The sequence below is a fragment of the Festucalex cinctus genome, chromosome 5 (assembly GCF_051991245.1).
Source record: "Festucalex cinctus isolate MCC-2025b chromosome 5, RoL_Fcin_1.0, whole genome shotgun sequence".
Classification (NCBI taxonomy): Eukaryota; Metazoa; Chordata; class Actinopteri; order Syngnathiformes; family Syngnathidae; genus Festucalex; species Festucalex cinctus.
Window position 1 is genome coordinate 16,234,916 of NC_135415.1, and position 19,139 is coordinate 16,254,054.

General features: G+C 39.2%; 2 protein-coding genes and 1 long non-coding RNA gene across 7 annotated transcripts; 2 read left to right on the forward strand and 1 right to left on the reverse strand.

The window, feature by feature from the left end:
* Positions 1-2,033: 2,033 nt before the first annotated feature.
* On the reverse strand, positions 2,034-10,514 carry hscb (HscB mitochondrial iron-sulfur cluster cochaperone). The gene is made up of 6 exons (XM_077521001.1): positions 9,720-10,514; positions 6,093-6,189; positions 3,500-3,589; positions 3,262-3,406; positions 2,462-2,509; positions 2,034-2,292 (listed from the first exon to the last, which is right to left on the reverse strand). Exons 1-6 carry the CDS (start codon positions 10,067-10,069, stop codon positions 2,198-2,200), a joined length of 825 nt encoding a protein of 274 aa, XP_077377127.1. The 5' UTR covers positions 10,070-10,514; the 3' UTR covers positions 2,034-2,197.
* On the forward strand, positions 6,993-9,129 carry LOC144018628 (uncharacterized). The gene is made up of 2 exons (XR_013283485.1): positions 6,993-7,765; positions 8,493-9,129. It is a non-coding gene; the product is annotated as an uncharacterized LOC144018628 (long non-coding RNA).
* On the forward strand, positions 10,160-18,957 carry LOC144018625 (volume-regulated anion channel subunit LRRC8A). 5 transcript variants are annotated; one of them, XM_077520997.1, is made up of 5 exons: positions 10,160-10,338; positions 10,864-10,989; positions 11,091-11,256; positions 13,688-15,806; positions 16,808-18,957. In XM_077520997.1, exons 4-5 carry the CDS (start codon positions 13,695-13,697, stop codon positions 17,081-17,083), a joined length of 2,388 nt encoding a protein of 795 aa, XP_077377123.1. In that variant the 5' UTR covers positions 10,160-10,338; positions 10,864-10,989; positions 11,091-11,256; positions 13,688-13,694; the 3' UTR covers positions 17,084-18,957. The 5 variants fall into 5 exon arrangements, with proteins under 5 accessions (XP_077377123.1, XP_077377122.1, XP_077377124.1 ...); XM_077520996.1 differs by lacking the exon at positions 11,091-11,256 and having other exon boundaries at positions 10,162-10,338; XM_077520998.1 differs by lacking the exons at positions 10,160-10,338; positions 11,091-11,256 and adding an exon at positions 10,388-10,718.
* Positions 18,958-19,139: the final 182 nt, after the last annotated feature.

Below are 19,139 nucleotides of genomic sequence, written 5' to 3' on the forward strand. Positions count from 1 at the left end.
ATTACCAGTACAGAAAAGAGCCACTAATTTCACACTGCTAATATACGGATTTATACATATTTCGAAAAATTCTATTTCAGGTCACCCAAGCCTTTGACTCTAGATAAACAGACCGTAAGAAGAAGTAAATAGTGATGCTGAGCCGCTATGCTAATCACATGTATTCATAAGTCATATTTTTTGCCAAGCTCCTCATCCAAGTCAATTTTCCATGCTGTCTATAGAGTGAGTTCTCCACTTAGGTGTCTTTCAAACTCAATTTCAAAAGAGTTCTGGGAGATGGCAGCGGCCTCACTGTTGGTCAATCATATTTTCTCATTAATTTAAAGACGCCGGGGATGACTTCTGATTGCCACATGAATAGTAATGGCTCCTGGTGGACGAGTATCCCTATTAAATTCATTGTCCTTCTGTGTGTATGTGTGTTGAGGGCTCTTGCCAGTGGGAAAACGCTTCAGCTACATGAAATTGGTGTTGTTGTAGATGAAATCATCCAGTCTGGACTGCATGCAAACATGACTCAAACTACAAATGCATGTAAATGCTGTATTGCTCATGCCCAGTGTGTCACAAACACCACTTGATATCACGGTTCGAGTTCCTTTATCAAATTTGGCGGCACCCCAAAAGATCGGCCACTTTGATGCAATTTGAGCTCCAATTTGCAAAGTAATTACTGGTGATGAACATTGTGCTGCAAAAGCGTATCCATTTTCATTATGATGCACACTTTATAAGGTGGAAATCACACAGATCACAGATCTTTTGGCTCATCCGGTAATCGTCATTCAGCGGCGCTTCCTGATTATCATCGCGTTGATGCCACATACGAGGCCGCAATGAATTATTCAAGAGCTTGTCTGCCGCAATAAAGGACTTCCGACTGGTCTCATATCAAGTCTGTACAACATATACGGAGAGCTGCGGCTGCACAGGTGTAATGTCTCCACCTAAAGGAAACCTGAGGAACTGAATATACTGTCCTGCTTTTGACAACAATATGAAGACAAGTACAATTAGTATTACAAGTAATAAAATCTTTCATATCAAATGATAGGTTAGCCATTAGGTGTAACATTTCATATAGCTTATAATAGTATATAATACTGTATGTTGTGGCTTTCTAGTTCTAGTTCCCTGTTCAATTGCATTTAAAGCAGAAAATGGAGGGGCATAGTCAGATATGAAGTCGAATAATCCACCCATTTTTATCTATCTTAGGGGGCAGCTATTTTGCCACTTGATGTCAACAAAGTGCCGGTTATTGATTCAGATTTCCAAAATCGATTTGATTTGATTTGATTCACATTGGCTCAAATCCATCCTATTCACTTTAATTTTCACCTCAGTTCAGGATTCCGCACAGTACCAATTTTACTTACCATATATTTATATTTTATTAAAATACATGTACATATAAATTAAAAAAAAGATTCTGGTCTTCAACATGCAATATTGTCAGGTCTTTTGTGAATGTATTAAAGTACTTTAAAAATTCTGTAAACAGTAAATTTCAATAAAACAAGTTAGCAAAAACATTTTGGCATTTAAGTAAAATTCTATTTTCAAATTAATTTAAGGGAAAATATGCATTAAAATTATTCATTCATGGTTTTATGTATCAATATCGGGCTATGAAAAGGAAAATTGATTTGATTAATCTTTTTTTTTAAATCCCAGCAATACTGTCGACTGAAAATAAAATCACAGCACCTAAAGACTAAACCCAGAAAATAGTACAAAATGGCAGCGCTCTTGAGATGGATCAAAACGGGATGCATAGAACATATTACTGTTACTGTTTTTTTACATAACGTAAGTCAAAGCCACATTTAATTGACCGCTCTATTGGCTATTTCATTCACCTAATTCTTCACTTGGTTTGTACAAATGCTTTAATTTGGAGGTAAATAAATTCAAGAGGAGCATGTGGAATTTTCATCTCTCTGAGGAAGTTGTGGACAGTGAGGGAATGATCAAGCGAAGGTTTCATTGATTATGAACCTCGATGAGCAATCAAGTGAAAACACAGATTAAATAATGAATTTATTTAAAGCTAAATTGAAAAGCAGTTCAGTTTAAGATTCTTCCATATTTGAACACTGCATGTGCGGCAATGCCAAAACCATCATGATTCCTCGGTACAAAACTTTTTCAAGTGTCACAATAATAAGAATTTGTCACAGGGAAAGTGAAATTACATGAATCCAGAAAGTTTTTCCTTAACTTTCTCTTCAATATTTGAGAAGTATTTCATTTGGGCAAGCAGTGCCTTGGCAGCTTGGAGCTCTCCTGCCAGGAAAAAAAATAAAATAAAGACAAGAAGGAGCACAAAAAAAAAAAAAGGTTCAACTTGATGACTCATTCGGCGACATAAAGCTTCAGCATAGATTACAAAACGAGCACGCAATGAGTAGGAGGAATGTGGAAGGCGTTTCAAAGGGACTTCTTGATGCCTCACCTGCGCGCAGGGCGCCGTCTATCTTCACTGTCAAGCCTTTCAGTTTCCCTGCAAGCGAGGAGGATGCGACAAGTTCAACGACTGCACATGTTCATGAAAAGGACCGGCTCTTTCATTGCGAGCCGAACATTGCGTCAGTGGGTGTCTGAATGCACAAAGTACAACAAAGTGAATTTGGGGAGAAAAGAGAAGAAAAAAAAAACTTCCAAAAGCTTCAAAAGGAAGTGCAATTTGTCATGAATTTCTGCAACCTAGTAAGTCAAATTTTTACACCCATAGAGTAATACATAATAACCCTTGGGCTGTACAAATCCAATGTTGACCATCTAGTGGAAGAGCATTTGATTGTTCTGCCTGTTCACTATATGTTGCTGGCATAGCTAAATCATTATCAACTTTCACACAAACTAGACTAAGTGCAATTTCTGAAGAAATTGCGTGGGAATGCTGAAAGCTGAATGCTAAAATTTGAATGCATGCTTATGAAGTAAATTGAGAGATAAATTATGAAATTCTAACCTCCTGGTTACTGGACAATATCAACTGTGCCACCGAGCAGTATCAGACACCTGGTAATGATAAGTTATATGTATGGAAGTGGGTGAGAAAAGTGATACTTAGAAAAAGTTCAATATCTGTCCCATTGAAAATGAATGGGGAAAAGCTGATATTAAATGTTAAATTGTGCAAATACTGTAATAAATGTGGAATCACACAATATATACCCCGGGAGATGTGAATTTTTTTTAAGCTAGTTGAATAATGCTTCAGCATTCCCACAATTAAGTAAAATTGTTTACATTTTGTGTCTTGGCTGATCTTATCGGCTTCCTCTGGCGTCCGTGCCCGTTCGAGGGCTTCGTTGATCTCCATCAGCTCCAACAAAAACTCAGGATCTGCCCCGGAATCGGTGCCGTCGTCGATGCGCATCCCCTTCAGCTCCAGCTGGAAGGCAAGACGACGAGGATGCGGCGTTATGCAGGGCATGGCGACATGCCGCTTCTTTCAGACAAGACAGTCGGGAGAGTTTGAACTTACCATATAAAGGCCACGACTCAAAGGCTTCAGCAGCGTGTTGTAGGCTTTGTTGACAAGCGCTGACTGATGTTCAGAATACTCCTGTTCTTCCTGCAAAAGAAAAAAAATTTTTTTCCTGCTAGATTTCCTCTTTTTTTGCAGTCCCTAGCCATTGACATATACAATACTCTTAAGTCAACCTTGTGGATTAACTTTTGGATTTAACGTGTTTTTTAAGCTCTACACAGAGAATGATGATGAACCCCCCCCCCCCCCCCCCCCCCAAAAAAAAACAGAAAAGGAACAAGTCTGAACGCAATTAGGCACCAGATTCTGACAGTATGGTATACGTGAGCAAACTATTGTACTTTCACAGGATCAGTTTTGCAATTCCAGCTCTACAATGTATTATTTTCAAATGGTAAGTTAAAGGCCGAGTCTGCCAGTTTCACTCTGGAAAAGGCACTTTTTAAATACAGGATTTAAACAAGCAAACAACTTCTCGATTTAGAGATCAGGGCTTGTCTTCATTTCTTCTGTTGATTTTGTCCTAAACCCCCACCCCCACCCCAGCCTGTATTTTACCATTTTGTGTTTGTTTTGTAAACAGCGGGACGTTTCTGTGGAAAGACAGTGTTTACCACCCTCCAGCCATTCGCACAGCGGGGGGTGGTGTGTCGCAAACGGTACCGGGCGAATTTGCCAGCTGCGTGACGTCACTCCCGCGGCAATTTGAAAGCATGCACGGATTTTTTTTTTCACTCACTCACTCACTCACTCACTCACTCACTCACAGAAGCTTACATGTGTGAATTTGAATCTTTTTTCACCCAGTTTTTTTTATTATGTCTGACAATTGGTGGCCTCTTTTCAAATGCACTGATAAAGCTACACAGCAGGTATTTCTGAAGACAAAATGAGAAAAATGTTGTTGACGGGTGTGAGTGTTCTTTGAAGGTATATATGCAGTCTGTCAGCTCTTTGTGAAAATCAATAGTCTCACCATTGGGCCAGTTGTCGTTGAGCTGTATTTGTAATAACAACCAATGCAGTCGTTGGCTGCCTTGTATAAGTAATGGCTTTTCTATATGTGATGTGGACCCTCGAGGCCAAAAGATGTCTAATTTAAAAGAATGGCCGGAGGGGGGTATGAATAAAATGGCCAAAACATAGGCTCTGCGTCAAGAAGCCTCCTTATCTTTGTGGACTGTAACTTCAGGGTGCATGAGCATTGCCTTGCACACTCCTTGCTCACAATGCCTATTGCGCTAAAGTCAAGCAATTTCCTTTTAATGCTCGACAAGGGCACATTTGATCACCTGTTTACCATCCATTTTCTTTACCGCTTACCCTCACGAGGGTCGCGGGTGAGCTTCAGCCTATTGCAGCTGACTTTGGGCAAAAGGCCCATATTTTACCATTATGTCTTTTTTTGTTTTTAATTATTAAGGCGTTTAACGTAAAAATAAAAAAGTATGTTCAAACAGGCAACATGTCACAAGACAGGCATCACAAGACTGCACTTAAAAAAAAAAAAAGGTGAATATTCAACATCACAATCAAAACTTTCATAATCACTTATGTGCACTTAGTGGTGCTCCAATCGATCATCCACTGATTTTGATCGAACAATTTCTATGGAAAATTACGGCAATGTTGATCGATTCCTTTTACTATTAATCACAAAAATTGATCATGCTAAGCAAAGTTCATTTTAATACTCACGTAAACATAGTTCATTGGTGACAAGATAACACGACATGGCAGCAAAGCAATACTTTTACAGATTTGGTCCAAACACAAAAAAAGTAAGGTAATTCGTGACGTTTTTCAGTAAATAATGCAGGATTGTTTTTTTTGTTTTTTAATCCACAAGTATATAACAATTAAAAGAGTTTTAAAAAGAAGTTATTGATCTCAAATGTATCGCACTAAACTTCTTTTCAAATGTATGTTTACATTAGGTATTTCAAAATAATAGTACTCTGTTTTTAATAGCATTTTCTAAAATTTACTACTGCTAACTACTATTCATCATGATAATGTGGTGACCTCGTTACCATCTTTAAGGTGTAAAATAAAGGAACTACATTTCGGTACAATAGATGATACAGTCTAATAGTGAAAACTACAACCACAATAATACACAATAGTAATTTACCGAATCTACAGATGGATATAAGTAGTCTCAGATGAAAGTTTGATAACATTAATCATACTTTTTCTTTCCTTATCATGGTACCTAATTTTCCTTGGCCATTTTAACAACTGATAAAATCAGCATATCTCATACAGTACTCAACATAAATGATTACACCTCAACAGATCGGTCAGAAAATCTCGAGTTTCCTTTCAGAAGTAACATTATCGATGGCATTTTTTTTATTTATTTATTTATTTTAATCTAACTCAAGAGAGTAATCATCATCATCATATTTCAGAAATGTACCATTTTGTTCACTGGAAAATGGATACAATTATTTTCCAAAGGGTGTTTATTCATGTATGTTGAGGGCTGTGCAGTACTTCAACAACACGAAGAGATCGAGAAGCAGCAGACCACTCACAGACCAAGCTCCTGGGCTGTTATCCACTTATATAAACCCCGGCCTACCGCAGATTTCTGGCTGAAGTTGTCTGGATGTAGGGAGCGTTGGAGCTGCAAGTATCTTTTCTGCAGTTTGTGCGTGTCCAGTGCAAATGTGTCTTCGCTGTGGAGGGAAAAGGTAATATACAAACATTATCAACTCATTATGTGCTGTTTGTTTTTTTTCTTGAAATGAATCCATTTATTAGGGCCCGAGCAGCGACCGCTGCGAGGTCCCTATTGTTCCTGAAGGAATTCTTATTATTATTCTTCTTCTTCTTCTTTGTTATTATTCTTTTCCGCAAACAACCACATTATTGAGGCACTAAACATGAACGAAAACTCACCAAACTTTACACGCAGATCGGGTCTGGCGAAAAATTTGATATTCCTCCTACAGAGTTTATCCGATCATCTCCAAACTTGGTGTGATTCATCTTAAGATGTTGAAGATGAAAAGTTATTGAAAGCTTTTTATTTTGTCGCACGCTGTTGCCGTGGCATGCACAGTTTGCAAAGGAAAAAATTACTTCTTAATGAAGCATTCCCAGTTGTACGAAGCAGCTAGAGCTACGAAAATTTGGAGACAAATGTAACAGCCCACGATGTACAAAAATGTCTCTTGGTGCCATGTGCTAAACCCAACAGGAAGTCCCGTAGGGGCCGGGCATCACATTTTGAGCTAAAAAACTCCTCTTTAACGAAGCATTCCCGGTTGTACGTTTCACCTAGCGCTATGATAATTTAGAGGCATACATAAGAGATGTACAAAAAAGTCTCTTGGAACCATGTGCTAAACCAAACAGGAAGTCCGCCATTTTGATTTATGATGGGATTTGTAGACTTTTTTTGTGGCCTTTTTTAGGGGTCATATTTTAACTCCTCCTACAAAATTCATCCGACCGTGTTCAAACTTGGTGTGTTTCATCTTAAGATGTTTAAGATGCAAATTTATCGAAAGTTTTTTATTTTGTCGCACGCTGCTGCTATAGCGATGCATTGGTTGCCAAGTAAAGTGCTGCTTTGTTTTTTTTTATCTATACATGTGTGAAAACTCGTGAAACTTTGCACACACATCAGACTTGTCATTAACATGAATTTTTAGAGATTTCTTGTGCAATTTGCAATAAATCGCACCCTCTATACATTTTTTATGGAGCATTTCCGATTGGATGATTCAAGCGCAAAATAACTAAAGATGACTTGACTTGACCTAGATTTGTGAAAACTCAGAGGCATACCTATTATATTATTATTATTTTTTGTACCTTACAAGATTATCTCTTGTGCCACATTAAACCCCTTTGCAGGCCTGAGCCAAACCACGGTCCATACATTTGATACCACTGCTTTATTTCAATGGTCAAGTACTTCATAACCACACCTACTTATGCTTGTCCTTGCATATATAGTAGACAACAAAGAGCTCTTTCAACAAAAGACATTTCCATCTACAAAGTCATACAAGGTAAGCACTCTATAAATTCTGCAATCACTACACTTCTATTCCTAAATTATCACTTCAAATACCAACAATGGTTAATACAGCTACAAATTTCTTGTATGTTTATGAAGTATGATACTGTATTTATTTCTACTCCTTTGCTTTTCTACAGAACATGAACAAATCAACAAGCAAATTCTCTTTTGATAAAGACCCTCTAATCATCTCCATACGCAAAGATTGCCAACTTTTTTCCGTAAGTATACAATACATAAACTAAACAGCTTTCTCAATCATATACAGTATGCCATACATATATGTATTAAGTTCTCATTTATTAACAGGTTTGTTAAAGGCACCTTTAGTGTGTTTTTCTGTTTGTAATGTTTCTCCACGAGCACGTCTAGCCATTGATATCATGTAGAACACATATGCTAACCTTTTAGAGACAATTGAAGCTTACTTGCACAGTAGCCACTATCTTAACCACTTAATTCACATGTCTACTTGACAACTTATTACATGTAGTGAAATGGTACTTTGTGCGTCTTATGCTTTTTTCTGAACACTGCTTTTCAACTCTTTCCTTAAAACCAATACATGCGGCACTGTTATACTGTATAAATATATATGTCCGTGTGTATATATAACCATTTATGTACCTGTCGTATCCTTACTTTTATTCATCATTTCATCACACAATCCTAAAACATTGCTTTTTGACCCAGAGGATTCAACTATACCATTTTTGCGTGTCTTATTACTTACTAGCTATATTATTTATTAACGGGCAAAAACTATGAATATAAGATCACCGTCAAATATTACGTCTGTAATATCCATATACAGTGCATTACATAATATGCATTTGTATTAAGACACTACCATGCTAAAAATATGCACACGACTGTTCTGTAAACTACACCTAAGACAACCAAACTTCACAGATCTAACATGATTCTTCATTCTTTTTTGTTCTACAGATGTATCAAATGCTGCCACACAGACAGAAGAAGCCACTGAGGACATGCACGAAGACGATGATCACAATATAACAGGACAGGTTAACCCCCCTGAAGTTTTAGCCCGCAGGTCAAAGCGTCCTAGGACTAATTCATCCATGGAGGTTACATTATCCTAAGACAGACTATGTGCTAACCCAAACTCTTTGACCCCAAGGGATTCATCTGTCCCAGAAAACTTTTACACTAAAGAGTTTATCTGTCCTAGGGCGCTGTTAACCCCAGGTTAAAGTGTTATTTAATCTGTCCTGTTACAACAGCTATACATAAACAGCTGCATTCCTCTCCTGTTCCATCTCTCGCACTTCTTTCATCTCTTTTTCTCCTCTACTTATACCTATGCTTGCTCATGTGCTTTTTTCCCCTTTAGATGATGTCATTGGTTAGCCTGCTTCAAAGCTACATTTTTTCTTGAATAACTGTCACACATTTACTGTTTGCTGGACCCTACAAAACTGTCACAATACTTCACTATGTCATGAATACATATGTGTTGCACAGCGACACCACATTAAGAGTCATCAAAAAGCTTTTTATTTGATCACACACCATCTCTGTGCCATGCAATGTTTTCAAATAAACAGATGCTGGTTTTGAATATCAAACGAGCGACTTTTCATGAAACTTTGCACACACATCAGAAAGTCCACACTTTTGAATTTATTTTGGGAATTGTGCATCATTTTTGGCCTTTTACTGCACCTTTTTACACACAAGGCACGGCAAATGCATTTCTATTTTCCATGGTCCTTGTCTATTTAACAGTACCCCAACGTGCAAGTCCCCCGACTTGCATATACCCCAACGTGGCCCGGGTTGCGAGGGCCCTTTATAGCTGCTCGCAGCTCTAGTTGTGACTGTTTTTTGTTTGTTTGTTGTTTTTTTGCTGCACGTGATGCACTTTTGTAATATGACAGTAATTTATTATATAATTATTTTGCATGCTCCAACTTATGGCTCAAGGATTCCTGGATTCCAACTTGAGAACCACTGTGCACCTAGTAACAGCTGCCTCTTGTATAATGTTATTTATTTATTTTTTTTTAAGTAAATGTGCATACTTTTGAATATTTGTACTGCATCTTGTACTGTGTATCTTATTGTCTATTCCGAATCCTGAACATCGAGTTTGTCACCAAAGCGGATTAATTATGTTTTACGACATGAAGGTTGTAACTAGATACTTACCAGTCCATGATGCTGAAGAAGGATACTCCCTCATTAGGAGGCTGGACTACTTTACAGGACGAGCAGAAGAATGTAGGGCTTTTGTCTAAAAGTTCTTTACACTTCCAGCAGTTCATTTGGACATTGCATGTGCTGTAACTCCCGACTGACGTGACGGTACTGAAGGAGCAAGTCCCAAAGGTTCTGAGGGTCGTGTTGCTGCTCCATGTGTCTGTTGGTAAACCCACGACCAAACATTTGGCTGGACATGCAATAGCTTTGAAAGCGGCCGGTCGACTCGTCACGAGCCGGCTTGCGAGCGGCAGCATCCGGAATGAGCCAACCGTTCGGAAAATGTTCAATGACACCATTTGGGGGTTTTAAAAACACACTATTCGAAGCTGTTTTGCAACCAAAACAAACACATAACCATCTCCAGGAAGCGGCGTCTTCTTCTACGTTTACTAAAAGTCACATACTACCACCTATCGGTAAGCGGTGACGGACTAGGACTGAAGCGTCTGGATTGTGCTCGGGAAAACAGCGGCTATTGCTATTAGCTTTAGCTGCCCTAGCCACGAAAAGGCAAATTTACGCTTCTTCCAGCGGCTCTGGATTTAAATACACGCCTTCAAACACAGTAAGTCGACGCTTCAAGCTGTTTTCCCATAACTTGTTGTCGCTCCGCTCATATCTCCGCGGCGTTTTCTTTCACAATTCAAGTTAAACCAGATGACACAAAGAGCCGGGTGGTAAACATGTAGCTAGCTAGCTCGCTGGCTACAGCACCCAAGGCTAGTGCGCCGAAGACGGTCGTGTTAAGTCGACCGCGTATTACACGTGTGCTCTGTCCCCCCCAAAAAAAAGACTCAAATCTATTTTGCAAATCCAAGCGTTTTATTCTTTAATTAATGCCTTCTAGTTCAGTAAGCCATTTTATTTATTTATTTTACAAAACCCATTCGTACTAATGTTACCGATGTTGGACGTCTTCTGTGTCCAACTTCTCATTAATTAAGGGTAATTACATGCCACCACTCAAACTACTTGAATTTTTATTTCTCTACATTTTTTAACCACGTGTACTTAAGTGTCACACAAGTTAAACATATCTAATGAATCACCATGTGTGTTTTGTATTTTTATTGTTTTACGTTTAATTCAGATTTCACGCAGAAGCTCATGGCAGTGAGAGTGGCGATGGTCCATGAACGCTCATGGACTCACAGAAAGCGGCTCATCCATCACCAACAGCAACAGGCACTGGAGCCCAGATAACACAGTGAATCCGGTAAGTTACACAATCGTAACACAGGCATGCGTGATGTGAGTAGAAAATAAGGAGCTCTGAAGCTGAGCCAGTATCAATTTGCTTTTTGGCCCCTGACGCAGACTTGGTGTCCCCGACTTTATCGTTTCCGAACAAAGTAGACGCCCGCGATGACTGCCAGCGCCTGCCTCTTATTGTCTAAGTGTAGGTGTGTTGGCGAGGTGAGGGAAAAGGTGACAGTAGAGTATCCCGGAGAGGCAACTGGTCGGAGACAGCATTTTCTATAAGGTAAACAGGATCTCTGCTACTGAAGGTCGAGGGAGGTGCTTTTCAAGGCCCCCGCAGACAATACTCTGGGTATTATTAACGGAAATGGCTAAGAATAGAGAGCTCGAGAGAGAGGTGGCTCCTCTGGCCGTCGCGTTGTTTGGGTTAATCGTGCCAAAACGGAACATCATCTTTAGAGGAGTCCCTTCTCAAGCTTACAAGCTGGGCGTGCCGCACACACGCCGAGCCGGGGGCAGGTTGGAACCACTGATGGACAATATTGCCAAAAGAGCTGACGCGGAATGTTGTTCATTGCAAGCGGGTGGACGTATTGTTCTTTACAGATGTGTAAGTAGACTATATTTTTTGCTTCTAATGCTTTTGAATAATCTTACATTTATTTATTATTAGTGTGAAATGAACGAATGCGTCATATTTCGCACATCAGACGTTAACACCAAAGGTTGGCTTTTTTATGTAGAGTTGAATATCTTAAGATCTATTATGTGACGCTGGTGATGCTCAAAATGATGAAACGACCAAAACTGTATTATCATTCATGCCCCAGAGTTCAACAGTCACCATTATAAAAAAATAAAAATATGTGTAGGCAATGCTTTAAGTAACATTTTAACATTTTTTCCACTGCAATGTTGAAAACAATAAAGCACTTTAAACACCATTGACGTTCACAACAAAGGATTGAGACCAGATCATTATTATTTATTTATTTTTTTAAGTTTAAGCAGTATTGCCATATTTTCTGTGGAATCACATGACAGGAATATGATGCTCTTTGAGTTGTGATTTTAATCTAGAAAAGTAGCGTTGCAGTCATGAATTTATGCATGAGTGGAAGAAATACAGGTGTCAAGTTTCATGCAAACTAGGAGCTTATTCTGCTGCTGTCTAAAGTACACTTTTTAATGATATGATGACGTGATGTGTGAAGCATATGGTGAATAACTGACTAAATGGCTCCACACCATTATCCAGTAAACCCAACTGTGAACTGCATGAACCTGTGAGTAATTGCCCCCCCCCACACACACACACACAATTTTTTTAAATATAATTTCCTATATTAATAGTTTAAACTGTAATTGTACCACAAATCATGATCCCAAAAAGCTTTTAAAAAAATCTTTTCAAATTCATCTTTACAATATCACCCTCAAAAATTACGCTTTAACAAATTATTTTATTTGAAAAAAATGTATACCGAACGCTAACACGTAGACAAAACTCTCCCTTACATCTTCAACATATCATTGTTATTACAAATATACACTTTAGCATATTTTTTTTAACACCGATTACTACTTTCCTATTAGACGGGTATTTGGTGCCATCTTGTGGCACCTTCTGGTGTTACGGAAAGCCCAAAAATATGCTAACGTTTTGTAAAGTTGTTGTTATTGTTTTCAGCAAATACCCAAGGATAGCCTCTGCAGGAAATAAAAACGCAAAAAAAGTTTGTATTTCATTACTTTATTGTGTTTCATTACATGAAGACATTTTTTCCCCAGATTTAGAATAGTAGAATTTAGAATAATACCAAACAAAATACATATTGACACTTTCTTGAGTTTAAATTGCTTGATTCTTATTTTTGCATTAATAAATGGTGCATATAAATGCTAATACTTGCAGAATTTAGTATATGGAAAATGTCCTGATAATACAGAAAATGTGATGTTATGCTGATAGTCCCAAATTTGGCTACCTCAACTTGCAGATACCCTGAATACGACACTATGGCATGGACAGAAGCTCTGCACATTTTGATAAGGATTTTTCCAGACCATTAAAAAAAAATAATAATCCCTGAATTGATGGTTGATTTTCTACATAGTCAATGAAGAAAAATTAGGTAATAAATATAATAAATGCCCTTCCACCACTGGATTACTTAATTCAATCTCAACTAAAAATGTAGTATTTTTTTGGATCGATGCCAGTAACCCTAACTGTGAAAACGGGATCATTTTCTTTTGATTTATGCAAATATAAATGATGGAAAGACTATAAGAAGTCGGAGAAAATTGCACTTCATATTTAATTGACTGATGAGTTTTGGCTCAAAAGCCCACATGCAGTGTGGCACCCCATTTCAAAGATTAATTGGACCTGTTAAAACAAAAGCATCATATCCATTATACTAAAGTATATGAACGAGCACTTTGTCAGAAAAAGCCTGAAGCTCATTTTCACACAGTGTTCCAATTGAGCAGTGGTTCTCAATTGATCACTTTTTGTGCCTCGTTTTTGTCAAATTTTTACAGAAATATTGAACAAGAGATGAGAAATACATGTGCACAGTTCTTCCAAGTAACAAGTGAAAACAATATTTATGACGTGAAATCCATATCCCGCTCTACTAACTGAGCCACCGTCAAGCATTTCATTCTCATTATACTCGTTTGCTCAAATCGGTGCTTTTTCCCCACAGATAAACCATGATCCCCATCACTGAACTACGGTACTTTGTGGACACACAGCCGGCCTACCGCATCCTGAAACCATGGTGGGACGTGTTCACGGACTACATTTCCATCGTTATGCTCATGATCTCGGTGTTCGGTGGGACTCTGCAGGTCACCCAGGACAAGATGATCTGCTTGCCCTGCAAGTGGGTGGTTGATCAGACCTGCAAGAAGAACTTAAATTCATCATTCACCACACCTTTTTCATGGGAGCCCAAAGGAATCCAGTACGATTTGGACCGCCACCAGTATAACTATGTAGACGCTGTGTGCTACGAGACTAGATTACACTGGTTTGCCAAGTATTTCCCCTACCTGGTGTTACTCCATACCCTTATTTTCTTAGCCTGTAGCAACTTTTGGTTTAAGTTTCCCCGGACGAGCTCCAAACTAGAGCATTTTGTGTCCATCTTACTAAAGTGCTTTGACTCGCCATGGACCACCAGGGCTCTGTCTGAGACGGTGGTTGAAGAAAGTGATCCGAAACCGATGAAAATGAATGGCTCAATGGAGCACAAGGAGTCGGTTATCAGTGAAGACGTGGAAGCCAGCGTTCCTATGCTCCAGAGAACAAAGACACGCCTTGAGCAGGGCATTGTCGATCGAACCGAGACGGGGGTTTTGGATAAGAAGGAAGGCGAACAGGCGAAAGCTCTCTTTGAAAAAGTCAAGAAGTTCCGGATACATGTGGAAGAAGGAGATATCGTGTACCGGCTGTACATCCGTCAGACGATCATCAAGGTCATCAAATTCATTTTGATTATCTGCTATACAGGGTATTACGTGAACGATATCAAGTTCAGCGTGGACTGTAATGTTGATATAGAAAGTCTGACTGGTTACAGCGTGTATCGCTGCGCTCATCCGTTAGCTACGCTTTTTAAGATCTTGGCCTGTTTTTACATTAGCCTAGTAGTCGTGTATGGCTTCATCTGCATGTATACATTGTGCTGGATGTTGCGGCGCTCCCTCAAGAAGTATTCCTTTGAGTCAATACGAGAAGAGAGCAGCTACAGCGACATACCCGACGTGAAGAACGACTTTGCGTTCATGTTGCATATGATCGATCAGTATGACCCGCTATACTCCAAGCGCTTTGCCGTGTTCCTCTCAGAAGTGAGCGAAAACAAACTGAGGCAACTCAACCTCAACAATGAGTGGACACTGGACAAGCTCAGGCAGAGGATAACCAAGAACTCTCAAGAGAAGCTGGAGCTGCACCTTTTCATGCTAAGCGGAATTCCAGACACGGTATTTGACCTGATGGAGTTGGAGGTTCTCAAGCTGGAGCTTATCCCGGATGTGACCATCCCGCCGATAATCGCTCAGCTCGTCAACCTGCGCGAGATGTGGCTTTACCATACCCCGGCAAAAATCGAAGCGCCGGCGTTGGCCTTTTTGCGGGAGAATTTGAAGTCGCTGCACATCAAATTCACGGATATCAAAGAGATTCCTTTATGGATTTATAGTTTGAAGAACCTCAGTGAGCTTCATCTCACCGGGAATCTCAGCGCTGAGAACAACCGCTACATCGTCATCGACGGGCTGAGGGAGCTCAAACGGCTCAAGGTTCTGCGTTTGAAGAGCAATCTCACCAAGCTGCCTCAGGTGGTGACCGACGTGGGCATGCACCTCCAGAAGCTGTCCGTCAACAACGAAGGCACCAAGCTGATGGTGCTCAACAGCCTGAAGAAAATGGTCAATCTGACCGAACTGGAGCTGATCCGCTGCGACCTGGAGCGCATACCGCATTCCATCTTCAGCTTGCACAATTTACAGGAGATCGATTTGAAGGACAACAACCTGAAGACCATCGAGGAGATCATCAGTTTCCAGCACCTGCACAGGCTGGTCTGCCTTAAACTCTGGTACAATCAGATTGCCTACATTCCCATTCAGATTGGCACCCTGATCAATTTAGAGAAGCTGTACCTGAACAGAAACAAGATTGAGAAGATTCCCGGCCAGTTGTTTTATTGTCGCAAGCTTCGCTTTCTGGACCTGAGCCATAACAATTTAACCAATATCCCAGCTGACATTGGCTCCCTGCAGAACCTTCAGTACCTTGCTGTGACTGCCAACAGAGTGAGTATATGACCTGTCGTTGAACCTGCCTGTTTCCACTGTCGGGTTCGAGTCACTATTTTCATTTTGATTGAAAAGGGTCCCGCCATAAAATATAATTTGTTCCGCTTTCATTGGTTCACAGGTCTGTGTTTCGCTGTAGGGTGGGTGGACTGGATTTAGATACAGTGCCGTCTCTTAGGTGGTATTGTGGAGTTTTATCAGTTAAATTGGAACAAAATGCTTAACATTGCAGAAGCATTGGTAATTGGAAAAAAAATAGTTCTAGCTTCTCTGGTACATTAAAGAATTTGTTGGGAGTTATCAAACTAGTTATATAACATCTAGCCATCCAACTTAGCCTCAGTCAAAACAAAACCAGGTATTGAAAGATGTATTAAATTTGACTTCAAGGGTAAGTCAGCCTTAAACATTTCTTGACAATAATGTTATGTAACCTCACTAGTCTAAATGTGACATTCTGATTAATATTACATTTGTGGAATGAGTTATGCAGCAAAATCTAGCCGTTGTTATCTACCTCAGAGAGTGACCACTATGACACTTTCTGTCGACTGAAGATGACATCACAATTACTCAGGACTCAGGCAACGGCCAACCACGGCTCATCTGTTTTCTGAAGCTGAGCTGTGATTAGCCATTACCTGTGACCTGAGCAACTGTGATGTCATTTTAACTCGACAGCAAGTGGCAAAATGGCCGCCTTCTTATATTGATAAATACTGCTGGATTTTGCTGCTTAACTCATATTCCATTAACGCAATATTAACCAAAATACCATATTTAGAGTAGTAAGGATCCATAAAACATATTGTAAAAAAATGGGTTGACTTACCTTTTAAGAATTTCTATGCACTGCTAAAGTAATATGATTTCTTTGTCGAATGGCTTTCTTTTATCACTAACAATGAGTCTACAACAATACCTTTCTGGCTTTACTATCTAATTGTAATGTTTTCCCCTTTCGTCCACCCCCCTACCCCAACCATCTTTCCATGAAGATCGAGAGCCTTCCCAATGAGCTGTTCCAATGCAAGAAACTGCGCACTTTGAACCTGGGCAACAACTGCCTGCAGTCTCTGCCGTCACGCTTCGGCGAGCTGACCGGACTGACGCAACTCGAGCTGAGAGGCAACCGTCTGGAGTGTCTACCGGTTGAGCTGGCAGAGTGCCGGCAGCTAAAGAGAACTGGTCTCGTCGTGGAGGAGGACCTCTTCAACACCCTGCCCACGGAAGTCAAAGAACAGTTGTGGAGGACGGATAAAGAGCAGATTTGAACGTAGCCGTGAGTTAATGGATACTCGAGAACCAGGAGGCCAGTCACAGAAGCTACCGCCCCCAACCCAGAGATGGGGTGGCGTCATGTACAGCCAATAAGGAAGGGGGATGTGCTCACCAGTTTGGCACAATTGTTATTTTACTGCTTAGCTTCCCAACTGATTTTTGGACGTACAGTCCGACCCATCATCAGGCTATTTAGCAATAATACGAGAACACTTTATTGATCCCAAAGGGAAATTGGAGAAGCAGTGCCATTGCGATATTTGTTTACATTTTATGCATCTCAATGATGGTGAAGAATTTTAAGTAAGTATGCAAAATGATAGGCCAACTATACTGAGCATTTTTTTTATATAGTTCACAAGCACTAAAGAGGGTATTCGTATATATTCTTGGGATGTGTTATGTCAGCAAGCCACTGAGATGCCAAGGTGACCCTGCATGGTCTTTGTTTTTTATTAAGTCATAGTATCCAAACCAGCGGACTTGGACAATGAGTTGACTCTTTTCAAGGACTTTATGAAGCAGAACAAAATATTTGAACTTAACCTCATTATATCATGTTATATGTTGCATATATTTACAACTGTACAAAGTACAATTACACTGTCAAGTTGACAATCATTTAAGTTTGAATCAAAAATGTGTGCCAGCTCCATGTTACCTGGATTTACTTGTCTTTTTTTCTCCCCCATACTAGTATTGAATTCAAAGCCTGTAAGCATATACTGTAAAAATATTTAGAAAATGTGAGTGAATGGTGTGATCCAAATTGATTAATATATGACAACGTGTAATATATGAGGAAATGTGTGAAAGTGCATGTCAGAGGGTCCTCTTAAAGATTGTATGTGTCGTAATAGCTTGCTTGGTCGAAATGTGGTTGTGGGGTGGGAAACATGACCTACTAGTGTTTTGATCCAATCCACTTTGCAATTCTAAAAACAAACCTCAGAGGAACAGTGATAAAATACCTCGGCTGCTCACAATTTACAATCATGTTTTTTTTCTTTTTTTTTTTTTTTTTTTTTTTTAAATAAGTGGAGGACTTCATACAAATGAAATGGTCACCTATGTGGGGAGAAGCTTCCCCACCTGTAGTCTAAATCCTAGTAGGAATAGAAGAGAGTTTTGGGGTATATTATCAAGTAATACCAACATTACAAAACAAGCATACCTACCAATGTCAACCTAATTCACCCCATTCAACACATGCTAAGAACATACATGCAATGCTGAGGAGTTTTGTCACTTTTATGTATAACTGATTGCAGGTTTCCAGGACTGCACAGATGTTCACCTGATACGCACAATTACTTTGATAAAGTGGAGCAAATGTACTTTTTGTCTATTAAAAACTATACCATTAAGTCATGTACCAGTGACCAAAAAAAAAGAAACAAATAGGAGGCATGTTTCAATAATCAGCTGCGGGCCACTTGCCTTAACTCCAATTCAGTCCTGTTTTTATGTATTGTTGTGTTTTTGTTTTACCATTGCGAGTCTAATACTTTGTATACTTGACCACCTATTAAAGCTCATGTGGAAGACTACTTGGCTCAAAAAAAAAACAAAAAAAAACATGGCTGAAGCAGAACAACACTTATGTGTATTTTATTGTAAATGTTTTGTAATGCATTGGTCATTAATAGAACTAACTGGAAACAGGTCACTGATGAATGAGAACCATTGTGATGTGTAAGCTATACTCCTTTTTTATGATTAAATAGTGTATAACTGTTATTACTTTGCAAACTTATGTTAAGATATTTCCTAATATAATTGTTTTGGTTTGAAAGAGAGAGTTATGGATGTGTGAAATGAAAAATCAATCAAATACAAATCTTTTGCAAATAAAAAAAAAAAGTGACTCGTCTAATGACTGAATTATTGATGCCATCATTATTTTTCCTCTATTCTTTTGGCAGGGCAACAAAATAATTGACTGGTTTGCAGCACATTTGTTTTACGAGAAAGTGTTATCTATTTGACAGCCTTGAGCGTAGTGACAAAGTGATACTAGACCGCACTCAACTGCCCATTTTTCATATT

What these genes read in the sequence shown, in the direction of transcription:
- hscb (XM_077521001.1), bottom strand. Translation starts at nt 10,069, where the DNA reads ATGGTGTCATTGAACATTTTCCGAACGGTTGGCTCATTCCGGATGCTG. An exon ending in TTCTTCAGCATCATGGACTG is followed by an intron (nt 6,190 to 9,719) that starts GTAAGTATCTAG and finishes TTCCCTCCACAG; the next exon opens with CGAAGACACATTTGCACTGG. An exon ending in GATCAGCCAAGACACAAAAT is followed by an intron (nt 2,510 to 3,261) that starts GTAAACAATTTT and finishes CCTCGCTTGCAG; the next exon opens with GGAAACTGAAAGGCTTGACA.
- LOC144018625 (XM_077520997.1), top strand. Translation starts at nt 13,695, where the DNA reads ATGATCCCCATCACTGAACTACGGTACTTTGTGGACACACAGCCGGCC. An exon ending in TTGCTGTGACTGCCAACAGA is followed by an intron (nt 15,807 to 16,807) that starts GTGAGTATATGA and finishes CTTTCCATGAAG; the next exon opens with ATCGAGAGCCTTCCCAATGA.